Source organism: Jaculus jaculus, chromosome 14, assembly GCF_020740685.1.
Source record: "Jaculus jaculus isolate mJacJac1 chromosome 14, mJacJac1.mat.Y.cur, whole genome shotgun sequence".
NCBI lineage: Eukaryota > Metazoa > Chordata > Mammalia > Rodentia > Dipodidae > Jaculus > Jaculus jaculus.
In genome coordinates this window covers 63,190,261-63,213,258 of record NC_059115.1, presented here as the reverse complement: position 1 = coordinate 63,213,258, position 22,998 = coordinate 63,190,261, and the positions used below count along the sequence as shown (strand labels likewise).

The following is a 22,998-nucleotide window of genomic DNA, read 5'->3' as shown; positions in this document are numbered from 1 at the left end:
GAATTATCAGGTTTATAAATAAAATAACTTGGAATATTAAAGAGAGAGACTTAAAAATGCTGCCCCCGCCCAGACTCTATTTCCTGACTGAGATGTCCACATCAAAAAAGATGGCGGAAGCTGTGCATGGTGGCGCACGCCTTTAATCCCAGCACTTGGGAGGCAGAGGTAGGAGGATCATCATGAGTTCGCGGCCACCGTGAGAATACAGAGTGAATTCCAGGTCAGCCTGGACTAGAGTGAAACCCTACCTTGAAAAACCAAAAAGAAAAAAGAAAGAAAGAGGTGGGGGGAGGAAGGAAGGAAGGAGGGAGGGAGGGAGGGAGGGAGGGAGGGAGGGAGGGAGGGAGGGAAAGAAAGAAAGAAAGAAAGAAAGAAAGAAAGAAAGAAAGAAAGAAAGAAAGAAAGAAAGAGGGAAAGAAAGAGATGGCAAAGTTGTTTTTCCCTTATCCATAAAACATTAAAAGCTCATGGAAATTTTTGATACCCAATCTTTCCATATCTCCCTATGTATAGCTTACTTGTTATATATTTGGAATCAACAATTTTAATCAGGCTCTGTTTCAGGCTTCTAGTATTTCTCATGTTATAAACTCTTTAAGCTTTGACATCAATATTCTACCAAAATACATGCCACTATGTTTACTTAACCATTTCTCTATAACATTATTACGTAAATATCTCGCCTCTGTGAAAATTTTTTTCCTATCATCCAGATCATTGATCGGTTGTACCACTCACATTAAATGGTCAAAAATTATTTGTCAGTCAGGCAAGGTGGCTCATAACTATAAGCCCACCCTGGAGGCTGGCGTCGGAGGATAACCTTAAGTTCAAGAGTTCCAGGTCAGCCTCGAGATACAGAGTAAGTTTCAGGTCAGCCTGGGCTGGAGTGAGACCTTGTTTCAAAATAAAATGTGTCTATGTCAGTTCATACAATCCCATTGAAGAGAAACTAACCTGTAAAATCCCCCCACTATTCAATCTCTTAAAATTGAATTATTTTCTGTAGAAAAATGTCTAATATGACTAAAGTTTGGAAAGGGCTCATGGGAGAATTTAAAGAAACTGTGTAAATGTAACAGTAAGATTATGAAGTATGGCAATTAAGGGCATGTCGTTATCAATGTGGATATTTTACTCACATAATTTTGGCAGTATGGGAAAGACAAATTTCAAATTTGAGACTATGAAGGTATATCAAAACTAATAGATATGCAAACCACACTTCCTCACAGCATCAAAAAATTATCCATTAATTCTCATTATGAATATAGACCATCTGACTCTTCTGTCCTATGCCAGACACATAATCATAGATGAAACACCTGAATCAAAGAAATGTGTATTTCAAAGGTAGTAAGTAAATCCAAGTTTATTTTTTAGGACTGTCTTGCTAAACATGGGTATTTGCTGTTAAAGTAGGTAAGTTCTAGAAAGAGTCTACCTTGGACTAGCTGCATCCCGAGGTGAACGGAGCCATTCTTGTAGTTTATCACTGGAAGCCACTCCTACTTTTACCAGATATGAATATGGTTCCACACGGCAGGCCCAAAAGTGTTTCCCTTTCGTTATGCCAGCATCTCCAATGATGTAATCTAAGCTTGTGTAATATCCCACTTGGATACGGTCAGCAGCAAGAAGAACATTGAATCCAGCTCTACTCTCCACCCGGTCTCTTTTCAAGTTCAGCAGGAGGTGTTCATTATTATAGCCACATTTTTCATCAAACAGGAAACTGAAAACTAAATGGAGCTGAAAATTAGTCTGAGAAATACATACTAGAATTTCTATAACTTAAGGTCAAATTTGACATTTTTCAAATAGAAATTACTAAAGAGAGATACAAAGAGGAAGGTGTGATACTATCCCAGATATAATTATATCAACCCAAAACTTCAACTTACTAGCAACTTTATTTACTTAATTCCTGAACATCCAGTATATTTTTATTCCTGAAAATCTTCAGAAATATCAAAAACAGTATAGAATACTTTAAAGGTTTGAAAATGTATGAATGCACCTCTTTGAAAAAGGGATGTTAGCTATTACAGATGATTTTCACTTAAGTAATCTATCATTAAAATAAGAGGCAGCATGAATTTATTATCTATATTACAAATTTTATAATTTTTATAAGGTCTTTTCCTTATCCATCAAATACATCAGATATGAGAAGCATGAACTCCTGAACTAAGGAACTAGCTATCATAGTGATCTTTTTAAAAAAAGAACTATGGGATTGCAGTTCAGAGAAATCTAGGTTTACATCGCTGTTCACATATTTGACAAAAGTTTGATCTAAACTTTAATTTACAGAACTCAATTAAGCACAACATTGAGTTACAGCCAATGTAGAAATAACATAAATGTCTATAAATAGAAAGATCGATAAAGTAAATGTAGTATGTGCATACAGTGTAAAGTTATCAAGCCTTAAAAAGAAAATTGTGGGGCTGGAGAGGTGTCTTAGCAGTTAAGGTGATTGTCTGCAAAGCCAAAGGACCTCAGTTTGATTCCCCAGGACCCATGTAAGCCAGATGCATAAGGTGGTGCATGCATCTGGAGTTCATTTGCAGAGGCTAGAAGCCCTGGCATGCCCATGCTTGCTCACTCACTCTCTCTCTCTCTCTCTCTCTGCCTTTTTCTCTCTCCCAAATAAATAAATAAATAATAAAAATTACAAAAAGAAAATTGTGATACATGAAACATACTTGAAATAAAGCAGATGCAAAGGACAAATACTGCACAATTCCATTTATCCAAGTGCCCAAATACAGCCAAATGCATGGGTAGACAGAAAGAACACAGGCTACCAGTGTCTAGGGGGAGAGGGAATGAGGAATCATCACTAATGGATACAGGTTTTTCAGTTAGGACGACTGAAAAAGCCTGGAGATGTGACGGCAGCTACGCACAACTGTGAATGCACTTACTATCAAGCAGCATGGTGAAAAAGGTAAATTTTCATCTGCATTAAAAATGGTTGTTACCAAGAAAAAGACAGTTCCCATATCTAGGTAGTTCCTTCTTCCTGGTGATGCCTAGTGTCCTGGAACAATTTATTCCTGCCTCTTTTCAATCTCCAAGGCCTACCACTTTGCAAAGTATATTTAAAGTGTCACCCTGTTCATGTGGGGGGAAAAGTCCTTAGCATTTCCTTTCCTCTTCCCCTCCAACTATGTTACTGAAAATAGCAACTATGTTCAGGATCCTTTTGCTTCAGTTTTCAAAGAGACTAGAAGAGAAAGTGTAAATATCCAATATTAGGAAATAGCTACTTAATACTTGCAAATTCATCCCAATACTATTAAGAAAAAAAATACTTTTAGACAACTCCATTTATCTGTAGTCTAATTTTTTAAAGCCTACAATATACCTAAAAAACACACACTGCAGCCAGGTGTGATGGTGTACACCTTTAATCCCAGCACTTGGGAGGCAGAGGTAGGAAGATCGCTGTGAGTTCAAGGCCACCCTGAGACTACATAGTGAATTCCAAGTCAGCCTGAGCTAGAGCGAGTCTCTACCTCGAAAAAAAAAAAAAAAATACACACTGCTTCTCTATTTTGGTCAAAAAAAAAAAAAAAAAAAAGAGGACAGCCGGGCGTGGTGGCGCACGCCTTTAATCCCAGCACTCGGGAGGCAGAGGTAGGAGGATCACCGAGAATTCGAGGCCACCCTGAGACTACATAGTGAATTCCAGGTTAGCCTGAGCCAGAGTGAGACCCTACCTCGAAAAAACCAAAAAAAAAAAAAAAAAGAGGACAGAATGCACAAGTCACTAAAACCAGGCAGGGTCCATAGGCTGTATTAATTACAGGTTGAGTCCAGGGCAGTGACTAATGAGGCAAAATGCTTTCGGGCTAACCACACTGAGCCATCTTTAGTTCTAAGTGACTCTCACCTGTGGAGACACTGCAGTAAACATCAACTAACTAGATGTCATTTCCATCCTGCAAAGCTCATCACACTCCCCATAAGGAGTGCCAGTGGATTTTTAACTCAGAAGGGAAGGGAGGGCTTATTACTCAGGGTTCTCTAGAGGAACAGAACCAAGAGAATTAATATGTACTCTAAAGGGGATTTACTGGATTAGTTGAAGGGGGAGGACCCACCCTAATTGTGGGTGGCACCATTCCACAGGCTGGGTTCTGCATAGAAAGGATAAAGTCATGTGAGCATTCAGCATTCATCTCTCTTCTCCCTGGCTGATGTGATGATGTGACACCAATTTACTGTTCATGTCATTATTTCCCTACCATAATGGGCTTTCCCTTGAAATTGAAATGGCCTTAAAAGAGTGAGAGAGGTTCCTGTCCTCTAAGATTAGAAACAGAAGCTGCTACAACTGTGGTTCAAAGGCAGGCTTCATCCTAATCTGGCAGCAGAATTTGGCAGCATTGCCCACATGGATTTTGAAGAATGAAAGGTGAATGTCGTAGACAGCCATGAAGCATTGCACTATGGTTACACACAGCCACAGACACTAAGCAATGTGGGGCAGAGTCAGAGTCCCTGCAAAGAGGCCCTGTGAAGCTGTGACAGGGGACCCTAAATTGCAATGGAGATCTCAGGATTTTAGAGATGCTAGGACCATGGAAGAAAAGCTATGGGCTCCTGGTGGATCCAACCCAAGAGTGAGGCTGCAAAAGCAGCACAGCTGGAGAAGCAGAGCCACCTAAGCCCTGATCCCACCACAAGTCAGTTCCCATCAGTGTCTGCTTCCTCACTGTGCTGAACGAATGTGAACGAATGTGACCAGCCGCATTAAGCTCCTGCCACCCTGCCTTCCCTGCCCTGATGGGCTGTAAGCAAAATAGACCTGACCCCTGACTCACACTGATTTCTGTCAGGCATTCTGTCCCAGCAATAGAAAGTTAACTGATACAGAGGTGACTGGACATACGGAGCTTTCTAGGCAAGGGGGAAGGTGTCCGTGTGGTTCCAACACATTCCTCCCACCCCCATGTGCTGACAGTCACGGTGAGTTAGCAAATATCTCAGGCAAATCAGACTTTGATTAAATCAAAATTAAATGTCAGGATACTGTGATAATGAATCTTAAAAATAACTATCTACATAACCTATACTTTAGACATTACCATTAGCTGACTAAAGAAAGAAAAAAAAAAAACAGGAGAAAACCAGAACAATGTTATTTTAAACTTTTAAGGTAGCTATTCTGAACCCAATTTACCCCTGGCCACTTAAATGTCTTTTATGTTTTTTCTGTTTGATGCCAAAATCAAATCCTGTTCCTAGCCTATAAGGCAAACCTCAAACATTCAGTTCATTTCTAAATCCAAACTGGGTCTAGAGCCATACCACCCCGAATGCACCCTCTCCTGTCTAAATCCAAGCTGTGCATGGAGTCTGCTGACTGGGAATATTCTACAAGCAAACGCTGGTTTCTAATCAAGGCCTCTTCCTACTCATTTTCTGGCGGCGGGGGGGTGGGGGGGGTGAGAGAGAGAGAGAAACACAAACATATATGCGAAGGTCAGAGGACCACCTAGAGGTGTCTGCGCTCCACCTTCGAGACAAGGCGTCATGCTAAATGACTTCCAGACTGCAAACAAGTGTCCACAGACTGGCTTCAGAGTCTTCTGGCTTCCACTTCCTTATCATGTGTGGGGATCACAGACACATACTTCACTTTGCATCTGGCTTTATGTGGGTGCCTGGGAATGGAACTTTGGGCCTGCAAGCTTTCAAGCAATAGCCTTTAACCACTAAGCAATCTTCGCAGCCCCTGCTTTGCTCGTTTAAATTCCAGTACACCTAATACCTGGCGCTGGAGGCGTGTGAAGAATCAGTTCTCTGCTGCAGGGACTACAGATGGAGCCCTTGTAAGCTCTCACTCTGAAAGCATAGTGACTGTTGCTTTCAAGATTGGAGACAATTTTGCTTGTATTGCACACTTCTATTCCATTCCATGACACCATTTCCTCATCTCGATTAATCTTCCGGTATTCAAGAACATAGCTGTCAGCTTTCTCCTTGTCTGGATGGTGCCAACTTATCAAGGCATTGTTATAAACTTTACTCTGTTCCTCGTTGATCTCAGGAATGTCTACACCTGAAAGAATTATGGATAGAACAGAATGTTAAAATATTAATGTTTTTAAATGTGTATTTTTGGTAAAAATAATTAACACTACAGAAGTCATTGTCAGGATAAGAACTTTCTAAATTTATAACATTATGTTTAACAAAAGTAGTGAGTATAAAATAAGGTCAATTTATAATGATTTGTAACTGAAATGGGAAAGATACATAAGAAATATGATAGACAGGGGCTGGAGAGATGCTCAGTAGATAAGGTGCTTACCTGTAAAGCCTAACAACCAGAGTTCAATCCCCAGTACCCATATAAAGCCAGATGCACAAAGTAGCACATGCATCTGGGGTTTATTTGCAGTGAACATTCTGCCTCACCTCCAGAGGCACTTTGGGGACCCACAGGGAGAGAACTTACATTCATTCACAAGTAAGCCAAAATCTATCTAGAAGACAACTGAGGTATACAGATTGGAAGTAGGAAGAGCAGTACATGAGATAGAATCAGCATTTAAAATATTAACAAATATATATATGAAAAATAGTCATAATAAACTTCTTAGATTTAGGTATATATTTAAGAAAAGAAAGCTGGGTGTGGTGGCGCACGCCTTTAATCCCAGCACTTGGGAGACAGAGGTAGGAGGATCACCATGAGTTCAAGGCCATCCTGAGACTACATAGTGAATTTCAGGTCAGCCTGAGCTAGAGTGAGACCCTATCTCGAAAAAGCAAAAAAAAAAAAAGAAAGAAAGAAAGAAAGAGAGAGAGAAACAAAAAGAAAGGAGACCATAGTAACCGAGGGTAGGTTTTTTTTTTTTTTTTTTTTTGGCTTGTTTGTTTTGAGGTAGAGTCTTACTCTAGCTTAGATTAACCTAGAACCCACTCTGTAGTTCCAAACTGGCACTGAACTCACAGTGATCCTCTTACTTCTGCCTCCCAAGCACTGGGATTAAAGGTGTGTGCCAAACACCAGGCAATAATCCACTTTTAACTTTAATGAAAGAAATGTCCACAAATCCACACAGCTAACCTATGAAGTAATGAGACTAAACCTTAGTAAGGGTGATTCTGGTTCCCCATCACTGGAAGAGAAGCCTTAGTGAGATGAATGTGGTAAGATGTGAGAAGGAAAAAGGATGATCTCCCTGCAAGGGGGTAGCAAAACACTGACAAAAGCAAATGTTTTGGGCTGAATTGTGACCCCTCCCAAAAAAATTCATACTTTGAAAAGAAAATTCATACACTGAAGTCCTAACCTCTAGATTCTGATTGTAAATCTAAAACTGACTACATTGAAGGTCAGGCCTTTAAAAAGGAAATTAAATTAAAATGAGGTCATTATGGTAGACCCCAATTCAATGACTGATGTACATATAAGGAGAGATTAGGGTATGAACCTGTACAGAAGAAAGACCATGGGAAGCCAAGGGGAGAAGACCACTATCCAAAGCCAAGGAGAGAGGTCACAGAAGAAACCGCCCAGATCTTGGGCACCTAGCCATTAGAAGAACATGAAAAGTTCTGTTGTTTAAGCTTCAGTCTGTGGTCCTCTGTTGTGGCAGCCCTGGCCAATTCACACAGCAACAGACACACCTAGGCATACACTTGTCCACTTCAGGCTATAACTTCCAGGTTTAGGTTTCCGCCATAGAGAAACTCACACATATGCAAAGGAACACTGTCAGAGATGCACGATGTCACTTATAATCAAGAAAACAGAGAAAACTGTCTCTCTGTAGTGAAATGGTTTCAAAGACAGCTAAAATGTAGAACAGAGCTTTAAGCCAGAAGTTCACGTATTAATAAATATCTATCTTAAGCTTCACTTAAAATCATCAGTAACTTCCAGAAAGGATAACAACAGGGATTGTTGTTGGCCCAGAGTGGTTAAAGGAGCTTGCTGGCAAAGTCTGCCAGGCCGGGTCCAACTCCCCAGTCACTCAATGCAAAGCTGGACTGACACTCATTCACAGTCGCAAGAGACCCAGATGAGCACACACCAACACACACACACATTTTTTCAAAGGATACAACATGATGGCATTTGTGTGATGGTTATAAAGCAAACGTTGCTGTGCACGCCATCGTCATCATAGAAACAAAACTGGGACAAGACTTCAGAGTGTAGGATCCTGAGCAAATTTACAGTTTGAGAAAGAGGAGGAACATGTTTTTGGAGGTACATACGGGATAAATTCAGACTAAAAGACCGGGACTGGCCCTTCACCAAGACTTACCATTCGAGAAAAAGGACAGCTCTCCAAGAACTTCTGTTTGTTTAGTTGTATTCACAACATAATCCTCAAAAGAAGTCTGAGCTGCAGGTCGAAAGCTCTTCAACGATTCCGTGGCCTTCTGTATTCTGTAGACAAATACACTTTACAGAAAAATGATTCTCTAAAAAACAAACCACACTAAATATCTGTAACATGATGAACTAAAATATGTTACACGTCAGAATAAAGCAAGCCCTTCATATTAACACATCCTTGAGAGCTATTTGGAGCTGAATTATATATACCGTGACATGAGTGGCAGTACTCTAGGTATTCAAGTGAAAAGAAAAAGGTACCTGAGGTGCAGTTGCTTGGCTGTCTGGACAAAACAAGACTGATCTGTCTCCTTCAGGACTTCTTGAGCATATCCCACAAGCCCGTTGTTCTCTAGAAGCCCCTGGTATTCTTCCATTTGAGTGTGAAGTTTGTCTAGTCTTAGCTTCTTCGAGGCATCTATTGCTTTCAGTACAGATGACTTCCTCTCTTCCAGAACATCAAAGAGCTTTTCAAAATGTGTGACCGCTTCTTCTTTGGCCCTCTCTCCATTGCACTATTGTAAAACAAGCTAACATTACCTCATCTGATAAATCCAGATGTTCCGTCACAAACATCTACACAAGTTTACTTGTCAACAAAGAAAACCCAGATATTGTAAAAATAAATAAATAAATAAAAATTAAGGGCTGGAGAGACAGCTTAGCATTTAGGGCGCTTGCCTGCAAATCCTAAGAACTCATGGTCAAATCTCCAGGTCCCACGTAACCAGACACACAGTGACGCAAGCATGCAGAATCACAGAGACACGACAAGGAAGCACACACATCTGGAGTTCGTTCACAGCAGACTGAAGGTCCTGGTGCATCCATTCTGTCCCCCCTCCACTTTCTTGCTCTCAAAAATAAAATAAAAAGCAAAAGTATTTTGTCTGAACCTGAAATTTCCTAACGGAAGTTTAGCATCAAACACACTAAAGAATGAACAACTTTCATTTAGACTTATTCTGTGCTTTCCTCACATTGTATTTCCTTAAATTTTTCATCTCCAAAGCCCAGTAATGGACAATTTATCCTATTAAATGACCAAGCAATCTTCCGTTTTATATACAAAGGAATTCAAAACAGAAATGAGCTGATTTAACCACAAACAGGAAAACACAACTCTAGAGCATTTGGGATTCATTTCAAATTTGTTAATTCTAATCCTTTAATATACTATTATAAACTTTTTAAAGTTGAGTCACAGCCACAAATGATGTTCTTGACTAGGATATCAAAAAGTAAGTGCCCCTTTTTAAATCACTTTAATTTAATTCTGACTTTGTGATGCGACCTTATCCTTAGTGGAAGCAAAGGGAGCAAGGCTCTAGGTCAACGTGCACCACCCTTCCTCTCTCCCCACAAATCTGTGGAAAACATAAACAAGCTAGGCTTTTGAGATGCTGAAAAAAAATTATTAACATAAAAGCATACCATGATGTCACATATTTTAAATAATCATTGTACACACTATTTTTCTATTTTGTCATGAATCCTGTCTTTAATGTTTATTAAACATTTTGATTTGGGGATTTCTCTTTGAGACAGGGTCTCATTTTGCTTGAGACCAGCCTGGCTTAGTGTCCCAAGTGCTGGGATTACAGGCTTTTGTCACCATGCCTTATACAAACACTTTGAATTCCTACAAATCAGAGCTCAACATGATTTTGAAAACAAGTCCAGCAGAGCAACCAAGCGCTTATCATAAGAGACCCTTCTAGAGTCTTCTAGAACATTCTCAATAACTGATCGCATGTAACAGAAGTATGGTCTACATTTCCCAGTGCTTTCTGGATAGTGCTTCAAATGAAAGGATTTTTTTCCCCAGATTCCATTTCTAACCCCAACAACCACACTTAAAAAAATACTGTAAGTCAGTATACAAAGCTGCATTTTCTTACATGTGTATCATTTACACTTTATTCTAATTCCATCTTTAAGTCAAAGGGCAAAGATCAATGATACTTTGATAGAATTTCATGATGTGTCATAACACTAACATCAGAAATATTATACACAGAACATTCTTTTCCAGCCAAGTGTAATTACAGATACAAGGCTGTCAGCATCACTCTGAATAAAAATCAAAAACAGAGATAAATTCTCTAGTACAGAAAATTCTTACTGACAAGCTGACAAATTCAGCTCAGGTCAAACAAAAGTGGAAAAAAAAAAAAGAGTTCAAAACTTCTCAAGAAATCAGGTTCTATGTGAACTTTGACAGTGAATTCCTCAATTTACAACCTGAAGGATGGTGAACTCCCAACCCTAATAAGACAGTAATATTAATGAGAACACCATAAAGATACACTTAAATGCCCAAAAGGAGAGACCTACTGTGGAAGTGAGCACTGGCTTTGTTTGTACCAGAGCTGTCGCCCTGACAAAAGCAGAAACAAGCAAATTCCACTTCATACATGGATAAATAATTTCATATTTAAGGTGATAATTGTAACCAGGGAAAATAACATTAAAAACAAAAGCTATACTACTAACATAGTATTAATTCACTTTTCATTTTTCTTTTTTTTTTTTTTTTTTGGTCTTATTTTCAGTGATGCTGGGGGTACAGCCCTCGGGCCTTGGGCATGCAAGGCAAACTTTATACCACTAAGCCACATCCACAGCCTCCCATCATTTCTCAATTATTTCACTCCTTTTTCAGAAAAATTATTCCAAGTACCTGCCACTGAAGCATTAGACCCAGAGCTCTTGTAAAAGGCCACCTGGTGGCAGGTGTCTATAGTTCCAGCACTGGGGACAGGGAGACAGATAGATCCTGGGGACTCTCTGGATGGCCGAGCCTAGTATTGCTTGGTAAGCTCCAGGCTGGTGAGACTCTTTTTCAAAACAAAACAAACAACAACAACAAAAAAGAAAACAGTGGGCTTTTTGTGGTCTGGCTCGGGTCACCGGGACATGGCCAAGCGCACCAAGAAGGTCGGTACTGTCAGTAAGTCGGGACCCGCTATGGGGCCTCCCTGTGGAAAATGGTGAAGAAAACTGAAGTCAGCCAGCATGCCAAGTACACTTGCTCCTTCTGTGGCAAAACCAAGATGAAACGACAGTCTGTGGGCATCTGGCACTGCGGTTCCTGCATGGAAACAGTGGCCGGCAGGGCCTGGACCTACAAGACGACTTCTGCTGTAATAATCATGTCTGCACCAGAAGACTGAAGGAACTGAAAACCTAACATTTGAGATGTCCCTGGCCTGCAATAAATGGATTAATTTATGTAACACACACACACACACACACACACACACACACACACACACACAACCTCACAGTGGATGGTTCATGAGAAACAACATTCAAGATTATCCTCTGGCCTACAAAAACATTCACACACACGGATACACATACAATATGAACATGCATACATTATATATACACATATGTATGTATGCAGTGTGGTCAAGAGTAGTGGACTTTTGTTTCAAATAGAAAAGAGGCAAGTATGTATGAAAGCAAGCAAAAAATATTTACCATTTAAAAATATTTATTTGTGCTGGGTGTGGTGGCGCATGCCTTTAATCCCAGCACTCAGGAGGCAGAGCTAGGAGGATCACTGACAGTTCAAGGCCACCCTGAGAGTACAGAGTGAATTCCAGGTCAGCCTGAGCTAGAGTAAGACCGTACCTAGAAAAACCAAAAACAAATAAATAAAAATAAAATTATTTATTTGTTTACTTATTTATTTACATATGAATATGTGCATGCATGGGCCAGGGCCTCTTGCTAGCAAATGCACACCAGATGCTTGTGCCATTTTCTGTGTCCAGCTTACATGAGTGTCTGGGAAACTGAACCCAGGCCAGCAAGCTTTGTAAGTCTGTGTCTTTAACCACTAAACCATCTTCCTAGCCTCTGGAATTTTTAAATAACCTAGCCAATCCAGACTTATTATATTTTAAAAATGCTATTACATTTCCTTTTCATTTTTTAAAAAAAATTTTATTTTATTTTATTTGTTTGAAAAAGGCAGATAGGGAGAGAGAATGGGCACACTAGGGCCTTCAGCCACTGCAAACTCCAGACACATGTGCCACCTTGTGCATCTGGTTTACTTGAGTCCTGAGGAATCGAACCTGGGTCCTTTGGCTTTGGAGGCAAGTGCCTTCCTTCACCACTAAGCAATCCCTCCAGCCCCTTTTTGTATATTTTTTAAGTTTTTAAACAGTTACTGATCCTCTACGCTCCATCTCCAAAGTGCTAGAATTACATGCATGAGCCACCACACCTGGCTTACTTTTTAGTATTTCATTGAAGCATGATATGCAAACAGGAAAGTGTAGGAGTAAGTGCAAACATGGATGGTTTTTTATGAATATCTAGAGGCAACCAACATCCAGCACAGCATCTGTCTGTGGTCCATAAAAGAACATCAGGGTATCCCAAAAGCCACCTGCATAATCTCTGTAGGCACCAATTTGCCTTTCCTCTAAGACGACTTCCTTGAATTATGGTTTCACCATCTCAGATGATGTCTACAGATGTCACCACACAGGACACACAAGACATACTCCTTTGGATCTGGTGTTCTACATGACAGCAAAATCAATTCTACACTGCTGGATGCAATCATAGTTCTCAACGCTACCTGTATTCCTGTTTAGGGGCATTTGGGCAGTTTCCCCTTTGTGGCTATCATAAATAAGACAGACATGAATGCTCAAACATGTTTTTTTAAGAGAGAGACAATTGGTGTGCAAGAGCCTCAAGCCACTGCAATCAAACTCCACACGCATGAGCCACTTTGTGAGCAGGCATGACTTTGTGCACATGTGTAACTTTGTGTGTCTGGATTACATGGGCACTGGGGAGTCAAACCTGGGTCCTTAGGCTTCATAAGCAAGCGCCTTAACTGCTAAGCCATCTCTCCGGCCCTCTAACATGTTTTGTTTTTTTTTTTTTTCAAGGTAGGGTCTCACTCTTGCACAGGCTGTCCTGGAATTCACTATGTAGTCTCAGGGTGGCCTCGAACTCCTGGCAATCCTCCTACCTCTGCCTCCCGAGTGCTGGGATTAAAGGCGTGTGCCACAACGGCCAGCTTTTTTTTTTTTTTTTTTTTTTGGTAAGGAAATACAGATCATTTATTCAGAAATACCTAAAATTTTAGATAATCCTGTCCTACTCACATACAGTACATCTTTCAAGGCAATCTATTCATTTGTTTAAATGCAGATATCACTAAGCTATCATTTATGGGCTGGGAAGATTACTCAGTGGCTGAAGGCTCTTGCTAGCAAAGCCTGCTGGTTAGGGTTTGAGTCCCCAGTACCCACACAAAGCCAGAAGGACAAGATGGTGCATACATCTGGAGTTCATGTGCAATTCATATTCTTTCTGGCTCTCTCAAACAAACAATTTTTTTAAATTTTTTTGTTCATTCTAGTTTATTTATTTGAGAGTGACAGAGAGAGAGAGAGAGAGAGAGAGAGAGAGAGAGAATGGGCATGCCAGGGTCTCCAGCCTCTACAAAAACTCCAGATGCATGCACCCCCTTGTGCATCCGGCTAACGTGGGTCCTGGGGAACCGAGCCTTGAACCAGGGTCCTTAGGCTTCACAGACAAGCACTCAACTGCTAAGCCATCTCTCCAGCCCAAAGAAACAATTTTTTTAATTAATTATTTATTTATTTGAGAGAGACAGACACAGAGAGAAAGACAGATAGAGGGGGAGAGAGAGAATGGGCGCGCCAGGGCTTCCAGCCTCTGCAAACGAACTCCAGACACGTGCGCCCCCTTGTGCATCTGGCTAACGTGGGACCTGGGGAACCGAGCCTCGAACCGGGGTCCTTAGGCTTCACAGGCAAGCGCTTAACCGCTAAGCCATCTCTCCAGCCCCAAAGAAACAATTTTTTAAAAACCTTTCAAGACCTTGTCTCATGTCACCCAGAGATGGTCATTCTTCCCGCCGTCTGGGTTTCATCATCACTTGGTCGCTGTGAAAGCGCTATTTGCACAGCGTTATGATTTATTCTTTACATTTGTTCCCACTGTCTCAAAAAAGCTGACCCAGGACCACAGGGGTTTATGAACAAATAAGCAAACATTGATATGAATTAAAAACGTGCGAAGTGTACATAACTTACCTCCGTTTCTTTCATTAACAAGTTTAGCTCAGAAATTTGACTCTTCACCTGGCTTTCTTTACCGATAAGGAAATCAATGTCCTTTGCAAGCTTCTCCTGTGGAAACACACACGTAACCCAAGTGCACAAAGACAAATTTAGCACAAACCTTGCAGAGTTTCCATTACACAGTACCCATCCCTCATAGATAGACAGAAAAATGAGCTAGAGTAGTTAACCCAAAGTAGACACTTTACTGTCCTTAAGAACGTAGGTCCAAGGCTACATGAAAGATTAAAAGAAAGCGGGGGGGGGGGGTAGCAATGCTTGGTCAAAAATCTCACATACACACAAAAAGCACATCTTTATTGGTAAGCTTTTATTGTTATTGTTCACTCCCAAACACTCGTGCTATTTTTCTCTTTCTAGTGGGCGTGCATGCTAGTGCGTGGGGGGGGGGTGTACACGCGCATGTATATGTAGCTTGTGTACATGGATGTCCATAGACGTGGAAGCCGGAGGCCATCAGGAGTCCTTGGTTGCTCCTCCATCCTTTCGTGGTTCGGTTTGTTGCTACTGCTGCTGAGACAGGGTCTCATGCACCTCAGACTGGCCTCAAAGAAGCTGAGAATGACTTTAAACTTCTGCTCTTCCTGAACTCCAGGGATGCACCATCAAGCCCAGTTTATACAGTGCTGAGGACGGAACCCAAGGGCTTCATACTTGCTAGGCATCTCCAGCTACATCTCCAGCCCCAGAACTCTTGCTCGTAAAGGCTTCTAAGCAAATGAACGGGGAGCCATCCAAACAGCCTTGCCTAACACCACACTGTGCAATTCACTCACACACCCACACGTACACACGCATGTACAGCAGGAACAGCAACAAAGGGAAGGATACACAGTCATCAGCTCAGCCTGTCCCCACCTAGTCGGCCAGTAACCACACAACGAAGACAGGGCTGTGAAAACATGCACATCCCAGAGTTTACAGAATAACTTTTTTGTTAAGTTAGCCACGCTGAAATCAGTGTAATTTCTCACAGACATTATGGGCTTTGGTGAGATTCCCCTGTCTAATCTAGAAAACATACTCTGCAATATACCTGAAGTATACTTGAAAATGACAACCCCCTTGGAAGCACCATGGACTATGAAGGGATAGTGGACAAATGTGACCAATGTACAGTGTGAGAGCCCCTGAGCTGTCGCCCTGACAGGGTGCAAGCACTTCCGGTTTGGGGTCACTGCCAAAGACATGAAATGGAAGGAAAGGTCAGGACAAGAAGTGGGACGACACTCAGAATTTAGGAAGTAAAAAGAAGCAAGTGTCCCACCACTATCATCTTCCTCTGGTTTTTTACCTATACTGTATGATCTGGAAAGAGGCTATGGGTAAGCACAGAAGAGACTGGGGCTGAGGAGATAGCTCAGTGGTTAAAGGTCCTTGACTGCACAGCCTGTCGACCCAGGTTCAATTCCCTACCACACAGGTAAAGCCAGACAGGCATTTGTTTTCAGCAGCAAGAGACTCTGGTGTGCCACCCCCCCCCCCCACCACACACACACACTCACACCACTTAAAAAAAATAGAAGAGAAGATTCAGAGTGCACAACCACACCTTACCCTTCATCTATCTCTTCATCAGTAACCTTTGTAACATCCTATATAATAAACAGGTGAATGTGTTTTCTCCCAAGGTCTGTAACCTTCTCCAATAAATTAATCAGACCCAAAGAGGGTTAGTTATAGAAACCTCCATTTCAGCGAGCTGACCAAATGGGTACGCGAAACAATGGAGATTGTGCAGAAACCTCAGCAGAATCACTACAGCTTGTGAAGGAAAACAAACACACACACACAAAAAACAAAAAACAAAAAACAGGAAGTTCTTAAATCAATAAGAGATTCTGGCTCAAAACAAGAATGGCAAAAGAGTGATGGAAAACATAAAAACATGAAACACTGATGAAAGGGACTAAGGAGAATATGAGAAGATGGAAAGACCTCCTGTACTCATAGACTGGAAGAATACTGTGAAAATGACCATTTTACCAAAAGCATTATATAGATTCAATGCAATTCCAATAAAAATTCTAGCAATGCTCTTCACAGAGATAGAAAAAAATAGAAAAAGGAGTCTCAAAGTTCATATGGAAGAACAGAAGGCCTCAGATAGCCAAAAGTATTCTCAACAAGAGAAATACATCTGGAGGTATCGCCATACCTGATTTCAAGATATACTACAAGCCATAGTAACTAAAACAGCATGATACTGGAACAAAAACAGACAAACAGATCAGTAGAATTGAATAGAATCTCTAAATCCAAGCAACTACAGTTCCCTCATCTTTGACAAAGGGGCCAAAAATACACACTGGAAAAAAAGACAGCATCTTCAACAAATGGAACTGAAGAAATTGGATAATCACATGGAAAAGAATGAAATTAGAACCACTTCTCTCATCCCATACAAAAGTCAACTCTAAATGGATTAAACACCTCAATATAAGACCTGAAACTCTAGAGCTCCTAGAAGTAAAAACAGGGAGAACACTTTATGATACAAGTGTAGGTAGACTTCCTGAATAAAAGCCCAGTAGCACAAGAAATTAGATCAACACTCTACCGCTGGGACCTCATGAAACTAAAAAGCTACTATACACATGAGCAAATCATCAACAGAGTGAGTAGACATCCCATAGAGTGGGAGAAAATCTTCACCAGCTCTACTTCTGACAAAGATCTAAAGAACTAAAAAAAAACTAAACATTAAAAAAATCAAACAACCCAATCAAAAAATGGGTACATATTTGAACAGAGAATCCTCAGAGAAGAAATATAAATGGTCATTACACACTTAAGGACATGTTCAACGTCTTTAATCATCAGAGAAATGAAAATCAACTCTGAGACTTCATCTCACTCCACTCAGGATGGGCTTCATCAAAAAATTGAATGGCCACAAACAATGGTGCGGATGTGGGGAAAGAGGAACCCTTACCCACTTCTAGTGGGGGTGCAAACTTGTACAAGCACTATGGAAACCAGTATGGAGACTCATGAAAATAGGTCTACCATTTGATCTAGCTATGCCACTTCTGGGCATGTGCCCTACAGACTACATTTACTCTTTACTACAAAGCTACCCAAGCTACCTACCCAGCCATGTTTGTTGCTACTCTGTGCCCAATATCTAGGAACTAGAATCAGCCCAGATGCCCATCAACTGATGAATGGATAATGAAGATGTGGTACATGTACACAGTGGAATTGTACTCAGCAGTAAGGAAAAATGAAATAAGGAAATTTTCAGGGAAATGGATGGAGTTTTAAAAAAAATCATTCTAAGTGAGGTCATGCAGGCACCGAAGGACCACATGTGCTCTCTCATCTGAGGTTTCTAACTGAGATCAACTGGATATGAGTGCAGACAGTCAGCATAAGGAATAAGGACATAAAAGCCAAATGATACCAGGAGAGAGAAGAACTGGGAGAGAGGAGAGGAGTTACTTGACAGGGTGGAGGGGTACAGAAACTAGGGAATGGAAGGGGCAGGCAGTAGGGAGGGGATTACACAACAGTTAAGACAACATGGATCAATTATTCAGAAACCCGCATCCTGACTAGCATTCTATAAGATATAACCACCAATAAAGGGGCAGGGGGACAGTCTAGACAGAAGGTAGAAAAAGCTTAACTTTAAAACCACAGACTCTGGCTGGTAACTCCAAGGCCCAGAATTGGGTTACCTTTCACAATGAACTGTTGGCTAGGGAAACCTATGTGTTCCCCGAAACAACGCAGACCATTGACAAACGCTTGATTACCTACCTGGACTAGAAGGTTAAGGCCCTATTGCTGCAGACACCGCAGGCGGCAGTCACAGGACATCAGAACACCATGCTGGAACTGAAAGGGAAACTAGCTCCGTCCTGACCAGCCCTCACAGTGCTGGAGAGTCCTATGGAAGCCACTGGATGACGTCGGTCACAACAGCGTGGATAAGCTAGGGACCTTTCAGACCAGAAGAAGACAGCTGTGCAATAGTGACACACAGCATCTGCAGGTAACAAACTGTTCTCTGGTTGGACATGAGGCCCACTCAGTGAGAGAGAACTCATATCTGATACTGGAAATCATGTAAGAATTCCACTGTCAGGACACTCACGGACTTCAGAGAGAAGCTCTCTACTCCCACTGCTCTGTGGAGAACGGTCGGCTGGCACACTAAAAATCTCTCAAATAACTGTGCACACCCCCAACTTTGCACACCCCCTTCAACCCAAGCTGTTCTCATTCTTGGTGGGAGAATGTGTTTTCTTTTACAGATGGCAGAGAAAATGAAGGAAAGCCAACATCTATCGCTAAGACAAAAAGATAGTCAACTGCGCACCACAAGACATGCCATCTCTAACACACCTGCCAGGGCCCAGAAGAAACTGCAGAGGAAGAGGCAATATGAACTGCTAGCCTGACAACCAGCCCCAAGTTAGTGAGGACAGACATGGTGGATCAAGCAAAACGTATCCAAGCAGAAATCCGGAGGCTACAGAGAACGCAACACTAACTCAGACTGCCATGGCTCAGGGATTATTACGGAAGAGGGGCAGAAAGATTTTAAGAACCACAGCGTGGGTAGGAGTGCCTTGAGGCACAGTCCCCCACTACCCCACGGGGACTGACTGAAGCCTTCATGACCCCACAGTGAATACCACAACCCCACTGAGGAGGGCCCCCGAGTAATGGGAGCTAGGGCAAGGGGATTTAAGAGTATATTCTGCATATATAATTTTAAAAACAGTGATGGAGTAGGCCATCTGATGGTTCACTCTAGCCATGTCAGATGAGTACATGGGGTGCTACGTGGGCATACATGCATAACATTACATACACAAGCAAAAAGTAAAGAAAGAAAGAAGAAATTAGACATCAAGAATCAAAGATGACTCATATCCCCTAAATGTGAGGAAACAAAACAAGAAAATGATTGTCCCAGCTTACTATCCGTAGCAGCAGGTTTCCCAAGCCTGGTGAAGAAGGAACTCAAATGGAGCCCAGCATCTCCCCTGAGTGTAGCTGATCAAACAGGAGTAGGGGAAGCCAGAGCTTATCCAGAGCCTCAAGCCACAGAGAAGGCTGAAATGTACAGACTACCAACTAACCTCTATGTGCGAGGAAGCCACTAGAGGCCATTTCCAGAAAGGATTAGAAGTTCAAACAAGCTGAGAGCAATACCTGTGACTCCCCACCAGCCAGAGCTCAAAAAACTAAAAGAAAAAAAAAGGGCATCCAGAAGGAGGAGAGATCAAAGGGTTTTACCTCCAAGGTCAGGCTAGTTACCTAGTGCTCAAAGCTTCTCTGTCCTGCTTAGCAAAGCTTACAAACAAGACCCAAAACACCAGTGGTCAAGTAGCACATTCTCAATAAATAGTTGTAGAAACACAAAACTATTCAGCACTCAACAAGGTACTTGGCAGCCAATCAAAATTTGACAGGCAAATAAAGTAGCACGGACATAAAGTTTAATGACAAGGAAAATCAATGAACACTGACCTAGAAACAACAGAAGTGAGAGAGTTAGTAGACCAAACCTGTATTTACATGTGTTCCAGAAGATGGAACCCTGACCATGACATGGACATAGAGCATAATGCTATGTATGTATGCAATTATATACAGGCCAACGAGTACTGAGGAAAGAGAACAATTAAAATGGATAGTAGGTTTATTGATAAAGTAATTCCTTTTTACAGGATTATTTAAAAGAAAAAGACACGCAACAGAAAAAAATCGCATTACTTGTTTTGATTAGTAGATTTGAAAATTTCAGAAGAGTCTTCCATAAAGGCTCCAAAAAGGATTAACAAAAAGTTTATACTCATTCCACAGGCAAGAAGGAAAAATCCCATTGCTTAACATAGCTGCAGAACTTTAAGGAGTAATTCTCCCTTGGCACACTAAGTACCCACATGACGCTGGCTCATTGGATCGTAAGGAAGTGTCTTTCACTCTTTTCCTCAGAGTTTGGAACTAGCAGTGCAGGTTTTAATGTACATGAGAAAGACTAACACACTCTAGTATTAAACTATACTTAATATTGTTAACTGCGTTCCATGAAACAGGCTGCCTCAAAAATTTCTATGAATATAATTCTATGAATATAAACATAAATGACATGAAATTGTAAGGCATCAGAACCCTTTCCCAAACATAACAATCGTACCTTTAAGGTTTTGTAGGCACTGCTCATGGTGGTTACACGGTGATTGGAATGATTACCGCCCAGCTTACAGAGATGGCAAACTGGCCTCCTACATAATTCGCAGTACATGTTTATTCTCTCAGTCTCATGCTCTGGGCACATTAATATCTATTGAGTAAAAAATAAGTATGATTAAACACATAGGTTTCAAGTACTCTAAAGAAGGCCGAAAGTACAAAGGTTTGCTTTATAAAGTTAATAAAGCCATGTAAATGAGTGAAAACATTAAAAAGAAACAAGAAACAACTTATCACATGAAAATTCTGACTTGGGGATTCAAATGTCACTCTCCTACACCTCATGATAAAGTTCCATGCCAATCAGACTTAAGCAGAATAAATACTTAACCAAACTACAAAGGTTTACTGACCAGCCAATTCTTAGTGTTCATTTTCATAAGCTATCAGAAAATCTTAAGACAAGCCTGTGGCCTGACTCTCCCTATATGAATTCTGTTTCTAAGAGGGCCTTGGAATGCTTTGTGAGGTAAGCTTCCAAGGCGCCCACTTTCCCAAACGGCACTGCAGAGGACAGCAGCACCTCCCGACTTGAGGAAGCATCTACAGTTTTACTTACTGTACAAACTACCACCACGAACACAGTTGAAATTTTAAGAAAAATAACTGTTTTCACTTGATACTTAAGTTAGTACAAAAGTTATTTCAAAAAGTTGTTCACAAGCTAAAGAGATGGATAAGTGGTTAAGGACTTGCCTACAAACCCTAAGGACTCAAGTTCAATTCCCCAGTGCTCACATAAACCAGATGCACTGGTGGCACGTGCATCTGGAGTTCGTTTGCAGTGGCTAGAGACCTTGGCGTGCTCGTTTTCTCTCTATCTATCTATCTGCTTCTTCTCTCATGCTCTCTCAAATAAATAATAAATATATTTTTAAGAAGTTGTTCACAAACTGGGCATGGTGGTGCATGCCTTTAATTCCAGCACTTGGGTAGGAGGACCACTGTGAGTTTGATGCCACCCTGAGGATACATAGTGAATTCCAGGTCAGCCTGGGCTAGAGTGAGGCCCTACATCAAAAAAAGAAAGAAAGGAAAAAAATAGTTGTTCACATTTTTAATGGACTAGAGTTTAGCCAACTACATAATTGCTCTGTGACACAGATTTTTAAAAGCAAAAGAAAATATGAAAAGTCCTTATACCGATCTAGGTTCAGTAGGGGGAGGGAAAACACTGGAAAAGACTTAAAATTTTTGTGAATGCCTAAGTTTCTAATTCTTTCTTTTCCTCCTGCTTCTTGCTACTCAGACCGCATTCTCTCCCTCTAACTCTCCCAGAGGGAAAGAGCCGAGGGGTTTCATGCTCAGGAGAGGACACGCCGCTGCCTCCTGGCGGTTTCCCATGCACTACAGTCAGAGAAAGTTCTCTAGTAAGGAACCACAGAAATGATCCCTCAAAGTATGCATTTCCAAGTTCCCAATTCTCAAATCCATTATAACTGAAATAAACTGTGAAAGCATTGGCTTTCCACAAAATAAAAAGAATTCAGTGATAGGTTAATAATTTACAGCATTAAGGGATAATTTTCAAGATTTTGGTTATGTTGAAGTTCACAAACATCTTAAAGAGAAAACTATTCTCTTAATATAATCCATTCCTATTTCTCTCATCAATCTGTTATATTTGTGAACTAACAGCTTAAAACTACTAACACAAGCCAAATCATTCACCTGGTTCTTCGCTAAAACCAAAACCTAGTTGAAAGTCAAAACCCACAAAGTTGCAATCAAATGGGAGGAAGCTTATAACTAATTTAAAGTTGGATTTTCAACAAATACTTCACTTATAAAAACCTAAACTTAGTGTAAATTACTTAATCAGAGGTTCTTTCATCATAGAATAGTACTACTTTAATCTTAATTTTTCTGTTTTTGTTTCTTTGTTTTTCAAGGTAGGGTCTCCCTCCAGCCCAGGCAGACCTAGAATTCACTCTGTAGTCTTGGAACTCATGGCCATCCTCCTACCTCGGCCTCCCGAGTGCTGGGATTAAAGGCATGTGCCACCATGCCCAGCCTAATCTTTTTAAAAAAAAATTAACATGAAGTTTGAAGCATTAATTTAAAAAATAACCAGCTTGAGCATTTAAAATGAGATGGGCATGATAGGGTAGTAAAAACTACTTGATAAATCTGTCACCATGCTGACATCATGTGAGAAAAGGTTCATTCAAAATTTTGAAACATATATTTTTGTTATAATCTACCAACCTATCCTAGTTAATATGATTTAATAAATACTCAGGTCATAATTTCAAGATATTT

General features: G+C 40.8%; 1 protein-coding gene and 1 pseudogene across 3 annotated transcripts in view; both read right to left on the bottom strand.

Annotated features, from left to right (window-relative positions):
- Trim36 (tripartite motif containing 36) overlaps positions 1-22,998 on the bottom strand; it is a 54,587-nt gene that overhangs the window by 2,916 nt on the left and 28,673 nt on the right. For all 3 annotated transcript variants that reach the window (XM_004651569.2, XM_004651571.2, XM_004651570.2), the window contains 6 exons: positions 20,681-20,827; positions 14,476-14,571; positions 8,639-8,892; positions 8,304-8,428; positions 5,792-6,082; positions 1,448-1,745 (listed from right to left, as the gene is read on the bottom strand). In XM_004651569.2, coding sequence (XP_004651626.1) covers positions 1,448-1,745; positions 5,792-6,082; positions 8,304-8,428; positions 8,639-8,892; positions 14,476-14,571; positions 20,681-20,827 — 1,211 coding nt within the window. The remainder of the gene's footprint in view (positions 1-1,447; positions 1,746-5,791; positions 6,083-8,303; positions 8,429-8,638; positions 8,893-14,475; positions 14,572-20,680; positions 20,828-22,998) is intronic.
- Positions 21,977-22,145, bottom strand: LOC123455008 (annotated as a pseudogene).